The 10,425-nt window shown below is 40.8% G+C and overlaps 1 protein-coding gene across 8 annotated transcripts in view; it reads left to right on the top strand.

Moving 5' to 3' along the window:
- Positions 1 to 669: 669 nt before the first annotated feature.
- CCDC88A (coiled-coil domain containing 88A) overlaps positions 670 to 10,425 on the top strand; it is a 110,853-nt gene continuing 101,097 nt past the window's right edge. For 5 of the 8 annotated variants that reach the window (XM_079791923.1, XM_079791926.1, XM_079791922.1 and 2 more), the window contains exons 1-2: positions 670 to 1,585; positions 1,685 to 1,785. In XM_079791923.1, the coding sequence (XP_079648049.1) occupies positions 1,511 to 1,585; positions 1,685 to 1,785 (176 nt within the window). In that variant the 5' untranslated portion in view covers positions 670 to 1,510. The remainder of the gene's footprint in view (positions 1,586 to 1,684; positions 1,786 to 10,425) is intronic. The other 3 variants (XM_079791928.1, XM_079791925.1, XM_079791924.1) reach the window with 1 other exon arrangement.

Genomic DNA, 10,425 nt, shown 5'->3' with positions numbered 1-10,425 from the left:
TCTGCTCCGTTCACTTGCAACTTCGAAGAGACCTCATGCTTTCGTGGACTGGATTTTTAAAAGGGGAAGAAAACATAAGGAATAAAAAAAAAACAAAAAACAAGTTTGCGGCTCAAGTCCCCCCCTTTGCTATTTGCTGCAGTGAGTTTTCCCATTCCGTTTTGCAGGCAAAAAAAAAAAAAAAAAAAAGCACGCTTCACAGATCAAATCAAAACTGTCCGAAAACGCGGTCTGCATCCCTCATGGTGAAAAGAGAAGAATTTCGTTCCCTTTCCTTCACACATCAAAGAAGGCGCTCGGGGAGGAAATAAAACCGTAATTAGGCACGAGCGAGCAGACAGACCCCTTCCTCCGCCTTCCCCATCCCCGCCCCCGCCCCCAGACCCTGGCAAACGTCCGGGGCGCGAGCGAGGCGCCGGCCGCCGCAGCTGCTGCAAGCGGGAGCGCGCCCGCGCCCGCCGGCAGGACTGGGCGGCGGCGGGCCGGCCGGGGGCGCGCGCTCGGGGGCGCGCTCATGCAGCGGTTTTCTTCTCCCACAATCCAGAGGCTGCGGCGCGGGAGGGGCGGGGAGTCGGCGGAAGGATCCGGGCGCGGAGGGAGCCGCGCGCTCCTTTCGACGGCGGGCTGGCGGCCTGGGCTGGGCGGCGAGGGCCGGGGTGTGATGCGGCACTGCGGTCCTCAAGTCGTTGCTCCCGCTCCTCCGGAGAGGGCAGAAGACTAGGCTGGAGCGCGGCGGCGGTTTTGTGGCCAGGGGGCTCCCCAGAGGCGCACTAAAAAAAAAAAAAACAAAAAAAAAAAACAAGAAGAAGGCTGGCGGGGCTCAGAAAACGGGGGGGTTAGAGACACCCATTCAAGCCCCCACCCTCCCTGGGAGGGGAAGGGGGCTGGAGGCGAGGGCGTGAGGGCGGCCGAGGGATGGTGTCTGCTCGGGAGGAGGAAGGGGCGAGCCCTGCCTGTGGTTGGTGAGGGGCTGCGGCAGCGGAGGCTCCGCCGTTCGAAGCAGCTCCGCGCCCACGGGTGGGTGGACGGTGTGGAGCGGGACACGGAGGTCGAGCCCGGCGGCCGCCCGGCACCCCTCACCGTGACACCCAGCGTGGTGGGTTTCCTTTAGCCCACGTTGTGGTTAATTCATTGGAGGCGGCTTCGCGGATCGGGCTGCTCCAGGAGCTGGGCAACCTGGACGGGCTTTTTGTCTGGCTGCTCCGGCCCCCTTCCCCTTCCGCCGCCTCCTGATGCCTTGTCCCTGCCCCTCCTCGCCCGGTACGGACATTTCCAGCGCCGGCGGCGCGGCTCGGGGCGGCTGTCGAAGCCACTGCTCGGGGGTTGCGGCTCGTTCCCCTCGGGGGTGTTTTTTGAGGTGGGAGAGTGTTTCCCCCTCCACGATGGGATTTTCTTCCCGTGCCAGCATAGACTTTCATTGATTTCTACTTCAACGTTTAGTGGCCGATTCCCTAGGCGTATTTTGGTGGTGGTTCCTTTTTTTTTTCCTTTTTTTTTTTTTTCCAAGTACATGAGCTGTAAAATGGAGAACGAAATTTTTACTCCCCTTCTGGAGCAGTTCATGACCAGCCCTTTGGTCACTTGGGTAAGTGCGTGTCCTTTATTGTATATTTTGCTGCATGATTTGTGGCCGCAGCGATGGAGGTGGGCGTTCGTGTCGTGATGATGGTCCCTTCTGTTCCAGGTTAAGACGTTTGGACCTCTGGCTGCAGGAAATGGGACCAACCTGGATGAATATGTGGCTCTGGTGGACGGGGTGTTCTTGAACCAGGTCATGCTCCACATGTAAGTGTTCTTTTTTTTTTTCTAGGCAACTTGTTTTCTTTGAAAAATTACATGCTGTGAACTTTAGAGATTTTATGTTTTAAGCTCCTAATTGGATTCTTTGGCCAGGAAAAAAAAAAAAAAAAGTCAGGCATCTTAACACAATTGGACCTTGAAAGGAGTGATGATGATCTTACATGCCCCAGCCTATTATCACAACCCAGAGATGAAAAGGATGAAACTTTAATTTTTCATTCCGTAAACCATGTATTGGCACCTAATTGTCTTCAGTGCTGAAATTCAAACCACCTTGTGTCCCTCTGATAATATGGTAAAATAAGAGAAAAAGAATAAGAATAGTTTCCTACGGGGGGTGGGGTGGGGGGGGGGAGAGGAAGCCTTTACTGTGAAGTTATGTGCAATTGATGCAGAAATGTTTATTAACCTTTGTGTTTAAAAATAAATGTCACAGAATTTGAAACTAGTGAAGGAATAACAGATTGCAGAAGAGAGAATTTCAAACAATAGTTCTGATTGGTGAGGAACTGTTGCTGTAGCAAATAATTTAAATGCTACTAAATCTGAGTAGATGATTTATTGTGTGAATTATTAGATTAATATTTGGGGGATCACTTTAAGCTAATAGAGCTAGTTTTGAAATTCAGGTAACTGAAATCTTGATGACAACTAGGTAATGATGTGGGCATATCTTTCTTTGTCTTTTATGTTTATGATATTGGGTTTGTATTAAGTAGGAAAATTTTTGAGATGGGAATTGAATATTGAAATCATATTGGTAGCTGGATCTGTGAAATAACAACTTCAGTTTTATTATTGTGGCATACATGTATTGTGTATACATCAGTGGAGGTTATGAAACTGAATTTTACAGTTGTGCTCAAAATAATGTATATTCAGCCTTATTTCTCTTGAACAGCATCTGATTACAGGAGTAGTTTGGAACTTATAATTTAAAAATATTCTAATCTTTTATTATGTGAAATCTCATGCATTATTAATAAATGTTACTAGAGATTAAGTCTAGGTTGATAGACTAATAACCTAACAGAAGGTATCAATTCTGTATTTAATTGAAAATTATTTTTTTTAGATTTTTCTATTTAAAAGAGGGTAAAAATCACATCCATAAATAATTGTTCCAGTGGTAACTTCTCAGTCTGTGTGTTCAAAGAGTTTGTGTGCTGTTTTTAATGTACGTGTTGATCCTACAGGAAGTAACATAGTAGTATATGCTTTCCAAAAGTGTTTTATTTGTATAGTCACCCAAAGAAATATGTATGTTATCTAAATGTGTGTGTACATATATATATTTTCTTTCTTAAGAAAGGTAAAAAGCATGTGGACATTACTTATTTCCAGGTTTAGTAAATATTCTTTTGGCGGCTCTCCTATGGAACTATTTTTTGTCTTTGAAATATCCCTCTATTTCCTAAGCAAAATGGTAGACTAATTAAATTGACTTCTATTTTAAGGAACACACATGACAGGAAGGGTAGCCATTACAGTAGATACTTAGAACTTGTTCTCCTGTTTCTTTTTGGCTTTTTTTTTTAGACAGAAAAATTTGAATTTGTATGCTGACCTCTTAAAAAAATAGGTGTGTTTACAAAAATAGGAAAATACATTACTTAAGTTTTCCACTTTAATAGTTTTTATTTAAATGATTCTTTTTCCAAAAAAATATTTAGTTTATTTTGGAGTCCTAAATAGTTAGCAGAGATGCTAAAAACACGTTAGCTTGTTTCCACTTTGAGTACAGTTAAAAATACATATGCATATTTTGAAAGTAATGGTGTTCCAAAATAGTGGTTGCCAAGTTGTTTCTGAGGGAGAACCTCAAATCTGCTTCTGTTTTCAGTTCCACCTCTCAGTTTCTTTAAAAGTTTTTACAGTGCCCTAATTCTGTTCTGAATGACCTATATTAATTAAAGGAAAAGAAAATTAAGAAAAAAAAGTATGCTTTAGCTTTTAAAAAATAATTTGCTAAAATAAGATCAACACAAATTCATTACCCAATAGGGTAATAAAATACACATTGTTTTAAAAGCTATATTTTGCTAATTTTGAAATCATTAAGATTTCTGTTAAGCACTTTACTTAAATTATTGTTTGATTTAATGTACTGTATTAAATTGTCATTTGAAATTGTACTCAGTAAGTTAAACTAAAAGTTAGCCTTTGTCTAAGTAATTTCTACATGACATTTGGTTAATAGAATTTGCGAGTAAGAATCCTTTGTAAATGAATCTTTATCTTTCTTTGTTTCTTGTGCTTAGAGTTCGTTGAGCTTCTTGGATCTGTTTGGTTTTGTAGTTTTAATCAATATTGAAAAAGTTTTGGCCATAATTTATACACACACACACACACACACACACACTTTATTTTTTTTCCCTTTTTCCTTGGGCAATCCAATTACGTGTATATCAGGCTGCTTGATTCTCACTGATGTTCTGTTCACGTTTTTTCCAGTCTTCTCTGTTTCAGTTGGATAATATTGCTATGTCTCCAAGTTCATCAATCTTTTTTCTGTAATGTGTAATGTGCTGTTATTCCCATCCAGCATATTTTTTATTTCAGGCACGGTTTTATCTCTAGAAATGCAGTCTTTTTAAAAATATCTTCCACATCTATAGCTTTCATACTCTGTCTTTTTCCAGCTTCTTGAACATATACTAGTAGAATTCAGGTATAACTGGCTGAATATGCAGGTCCACAATTCAATCTGTGTCAATTCTGGGTTGGTTTTGATAGATTTTTCTTACTATGGATTGTGTTTTCTTGCTCTTGCATGCCTGGTAATTTTTGATTGGATGCCAGGCATTTGGAATTTTACCTTGTTGGGTGCTGGATATTTTTGTATTTTAAACATTCGTGAGCTTTGTTCTGGGATACAGTTAACTTGGAAACAGTTTGGTCTTTTCAGATCTTGCTTTTAAGTTGTGTTAGGCAGTACCACTGTTGCACTATTGAGGCAAAACCCTGCATAGTACTCTAGCTTGTGGGAACAAGAAATATTCCTGGACTTGTGTGAGCTCTAGGTGGTGTTCCTTCTAGTCCTTGCTGTTGGTTCTTTCACTGTCCTTGGGTAGTTTACTCAAATATGTACTGATAAGTACTCAGCTAAAAACTTGAGGGATCCCTCTGCAGATCTCTGGATCTGTTGTGCAGCTCTCTCTCACTACTCTGCCTTGTAGATGATCGTCATCACCTTGCTATCTCCAGACTAAATTATGTCTCCTCAACTCAGGGAGACCACTGTGCTGTGCTTGGGTTCCCCCTCCCTGTTCTGTGGCCTAGAAGTTCTTTCAAGGCAGTAAAGTAAGCTAGGGCAATTGTTAGTCATCTTGTGTGTTTCCACCTATCAGAAATCTGTTTTTTGTTGCCTGATGTCCATTGTCTTGAAAAAATGCTTTCTGTATTTTGTCTTTTTCTTTTTTCCCCCGCAGTTGTTTCAGGCAGGAGGGTAAATTTGGTTCCAGTTATTCCATCTTGGCCAGAAGTGGAAATCTGTTTATATACTTACTAGAGGCCCGATGCACAAAATTCGTGCAAGAGTAGGCCTTCCTTCCCCAGGTGCCGGCACTGGCTTCCCTCTGGCACCCGGGACCCGGGCTTCCTTCCGGCCGCCAACAGGCACCCGGGCTTCCCTCGGGCTGCTGGCAGGCACCTGGGACCCAGTCGTCCCTCGCAGCCCCGGCTTCGTCTGGAAGGATGTCCAGTCCATTAGCATATTACGCTTTTATTATTATAGAAGATAATTACATTTTTGCCCTGCCACTGTTGTATTTCTGCTTTCAGATGTGGCATAGAATTTTGTTATAGGAGCCTTATGGTAGAATTTTATTTTCAGGTAAAGTCAGTTAATAGTAAGAATATTGATTAATTTAGTGACTAGATTTGCCATTTTGGACCTAGAATCTGAAAGTAAACAGTTGATTTTTTCATGCCAGTTTACTGACTGCCTTATAATTTTGGAGTCTTTTCACTGACTTGGGATTCACTATATTCAGAGATGAATCCGGGATTTCATTGAGTAGCTCCTTGAATCAAAGAATCTCTGTAAGAGCTTGTGACATGGTGTCAGTCCTCTTTAACTAATGGGAAGAGGAAGCTATTTAGAGATCTGAAATGATGGGCCAGCTCTTCTGCATGCTGCAGGGCATTTTCCTACTTTAACTGAATGAAAAAAATTTTCTCAGCGCTAGTTATATACATAGGGCTCAGTGACAGTGAAGTAGAAATAATCGTTTTTCTGTTTGAGATGTCATTCAGTTCTGTAATCAATTTTGAATGTTACTTGCTATGGATTTTTAAGGAATTTGTGACAGTAGTTAATTTCATAATCTTAATGTTCACAGAGTATGCTATTTACCTTACCTAAGCAGTTGGATATATGGATATATTAGGGTTTTAAGGATGACAAAATTGTTATTAGTATTAAAACAATATTTGGAATTGCTCTATGATTCAATTCCATTAGATAGCTATAGAGATCTATACTTAAAATACTTAGTAGATATGATATACTGGTTATGGCTTTTCTTCTTTTAGATCTTGAGTTTGAAGGGTCTTTAAAAGTCATCTACTGTGAAAACAACTTTTTTTAAATTTAAATTCTTTATTGTTTAAAGTATTACATGAGTCTCCTTTTTCCCCCATTGACCTCTCCCTGGCCACCACTACCCCTCAGTACATGCCCTCATCCCTCTACTATCTGTGACCATTGGTTATGCTCATATGCATGCATACAAGTCCTTTAGTGAGGGGGTAAGAGATCAATGAAAACAACTTTTATAATGTGTTGTTTTTTTTTTTATTGACGTTAGAGAGAGAAAAGGGAGAGAGAAAGAGCTATGTGAAAGAGAAACATCAATCCTATCTACACCCTGACTGGGTATTGAACCTGCAACCTAGGTATGTGCCCTGACTGGGAATAGAACCTGCAACCTTTTGGTGCATGGGACAACACTCCAACCAACTGAGCCATTCAGCTAGGGCTGTGAAAACCATTTTTAATTAAATCCCTGACACATGGTCATCCAACTTCTGTTTTAAGTATTTCCTGAGAAGCAGTTTCATAAAGTGTAGCTATAAGTAACCATTTAGAGGAAGTTGACTGAGAAATGTTCCTTAGGTCTATCAATGCTTATGTTTAAAAAGTAGATTTTGCCCTCGCCGGTTTGGCTCCGTGCATAGAGGATCCTGGGTTCGATTCCGGTCAAGGGCATGTACCTTGGTTACAGGCTCCTTCCCAGCCAGGGCCCTGGTCGGGGCGTGTGCAGGAGGCAACCAATCAATATGTTTCTCTCGCATCGATATTTCTCACTGTTTTTCCCTCTCTCTTTCACTCTTTCTAAAAATCAATGGAAAAATATTCTTGAGTGAGGATTAAAAAAAAAAGTAGATTGTCCTATCTCTATGACTATAATAACACTAAAAGGACTTCTAAAATATATATAGGTTGTCTTACCAAATATGGCATTGACTCAGAATTTTGATATGGTCACTCTGAGGTTTTCTCATTGGACCTTCTGATTTTTGTTTGTTGCTTCTTTAAAAGCACACTCATGATGTAGTCAGAGTTGATATCTTATTACCAAGTTTTGTGACTTACTTCCCAAATATTTCTCAGATGTGTCCCTGACTCTTGGATTAATGCTGAAGCCTCTAACTGGTCTTCTTACCTTTGGGCTTACTCCCTTCAACTTGTCTTCTCATCTGTGATCACGTGAACTTTCTAAAACACTCTTATCTTTAAGATGATTCAATAGCTTCTTTTTTTGAGAGTAAACATTATATAAACTTCCAGACTCCTCTAAGATCTGGCTAATGCCTACTTCTCTAGTTTTATCTTTGCATAGTACCACTCCTCAGTGCATAGCCTGCAATTATGCAAATTTATAGTTCCCAAAGATAAGCTGTATTCTCATAGGTCTCTGTGCCTTTCTATACATTCTTCCCGTCCCCAGAACACTTTCTTACCTCCTCACTGTTACTTTCCTGACTGACTGCTGCTAACTTACCGTCACTGCTTCTCTGCTGTTCCCTGGCTCGTCCTAAGCTTAGTACTCCAACTTGTGCTTCTGTCAAACCCTATATATACTTTGGTAACAGTATTTATCTCATTGTATTGCAGTTCTTGGTATGTTTGACTCTGTTGACTACTTGTGAATTTCTGGAAGGTAGGGGCATATCTTTCATCTCTCTATTCCTAGCATAGTGCCTAATATACAGTAGGTTCTTGATACACTTCTGTTGTATGAATGAATAATAGAGAGGGTATGTGGTAAAGTGGAATGAATTTGGGCTTTGAGTCAGACAGAGTTGGGTTCATTTCTCACTGCTACTTATTAGTGTGTGATCTTAAACAATTTACTTATTATCTTCAAATCTTAGTTTCTACATCTTTAAGATGGGGGATAATGTTTCCTTCCTGGAGTAGACATAATCTGTACTAAGGGAGGGATAGTATCTATTTTCTCTTTTGTTGACCATGGTACCCCCAGGGCTGGTTACTGTCATTAGTATTATCCTGTGCTCTACCAGACCTACGTATTTATATTTCTTCAAACAAGTCATGATCATTCACATTTTAATTTTTTTATGATCTCTATTGTCGTCGCCTCTATATAGCTGTATGATCTTTATCAAGGTACTTAACTATTCAATTTCCTCCTTTATAAACAGGATAAAAAGAATCGTAGGGTTATTATGAGAAATCAGTAGGATAATTTGTGCATAGTGCTTAGCATATAGCAACTGTTCAACAAATGTTAGCTGTTGATATCTTTATTGTTTTATTTCTATAATAATAATTTTTTCTAGATTGCCCTTGACCTCTCCTTTTTTTTTAATGCCCACCCAAGGATATGTTTATTGATTTTAGAAAGAAAGGAAGAGGGAGGGAGAAAAACAGAGAGGGAGAGTGAGAAAGAGAGAAACATTGATGAGGGAAAAATACATCAGTTATTGCCTCCTGTATGCGCCCTGACTAAGAATCTAACCCACGACCTTTCGGTGTTCCGGACAATGCTCCAACCAATTGAGCCACCTGGCCAGGACCGCCCCCCCCCCCCCCCCCCCCAGTTTTTTTGCCTTGCAAATTATTTCTACTCTTTATTGTTGTTGTTAATCCTCACCCAAGGATATTTTCTCCATTGATTTATTTAGAGAGTGGAAGGAAGGGGGAGAGACAGAGAAAGAAACATTGATGTGAGAGAGACACATCGATTGGTTGCCTCCCGCATGTGCCCCAACCAGGGCTGAGGATCGAGCCTGCAATCAAGGTTGATGCCCTAAATTGGAATTGAACCCTCAACCCTTCAGCCCACAGGCCTATGCTCTAACCACTGAGCAAACCGGCTAGGGCTCTACTCGTTCTTTAACACCCTGTGAAGTCCCTTGGGAGAGTTAATTGTTCCTCTATGATCCCATATCTACCTTCACTAAATTGTTAAAGTGATATGACTACTGGGAAGCATTTAGAGGCTAGAAATTTTATGTTGCATATCACCACCACCTAGCATAGATTATTTATAATAATAAAAGTGTAATATGCTAATTAGACCGGATGTCATTCTGACAACCTTCCAGACAAAGCTGGGGTTGCGAGGGAAGCCTGGGTCCCAGTTGCTAGAGGGAAGCCAGTCCCGGCAGCCAGGGGAAGGAAGGCCTACCCTTGCACGAATTTTGTGCATTGGGCCTCTAGTGTATGTCATAAGTTTCTAGTAAATGTCAAAGGAATGAATGAAGACATTTTGTAATTTTACTCGTTTTTGAAAATTTGAAAACACTCTCTGGTATTGTAGGATTTACTTTTTAGTTTGTCTTCTATTTCTCTCTTTTTTTTTTCTCTGTCTCCTTGCTTGTCTTAATTACCTTTATTGGATATTTTCTCCACCTATGTTATGTCTTGCTTGAGGTGAGGTAAGAATAAGTCATAGTCCATGATTTTGTCTGGTATTGGAATACTTAGTTCCTTTAGTTTGGTTTCTAGTAACTGATGAAGTCCAACATATTGAGATTTTTGTCCATAGACTTGTATTAGATTGATGTCTTCAAGAGCAATCTATAGTGAATGTCTGCTTCTTAGTATGACATACACTGAGTGGCCAGATTATTATGATCTCTGAACACATAATAATCTGGCCACTCAGAGAGTGTGTGTGTGTTTGTGTGTGTGTGTGTGTGTGTGTGTGTGTGTGTGTGTCCGGCCAGGCTAGCCAGGGGGAAGGCACATGGGCGGTTGGCCGGCCTGCCTGCTGGTCGAACTCCTGGACGAGGGGACAATATGCATATTAGCCTTTTATTATATAGGATATACACTGAGTGGCCAGATATTATGCGTTCAGAGATCATAATAATCTGGCCACTCAGTGTATACCCAGTTAAACTATAGAAAATGATGAGAACCTAGAGAGAAGAACAGTTGAACTAATTGCTACATATGGGAGTATTTTTAAACTTTTAACTGAAATTTTTCTTTGTAATATGTATTAATTATGGGAAAGCGGTCCTCACAGGATAGATGGAAAGGAAGACCAATTCTTAACTATACTCTTTCAGAAGAACCCAGTTGACCTTCTTTTAAGATTTATGAAACAGATTGGTACCACTCTTAAGCACATTGGTGAGACCCAG

Source organism: Cnephaeus nilssonii (genome assembly GCF_951640355.1).
Source record: "Cnephaeus nilssonii genome assembly, chromosome: 15".
Lineage (NCBI taxonomy): Eukaryota > Metazoa > Chordata > Mammalia > Chiroptera > Vespertilionidae > Cnephaeus > Cnephaeus nilssonii.
The sequence above is the reverse complement of the archived record's forward strand: the minus strand, read 5'-3'. Positions and strand labels throughout refer to the sequence as shown.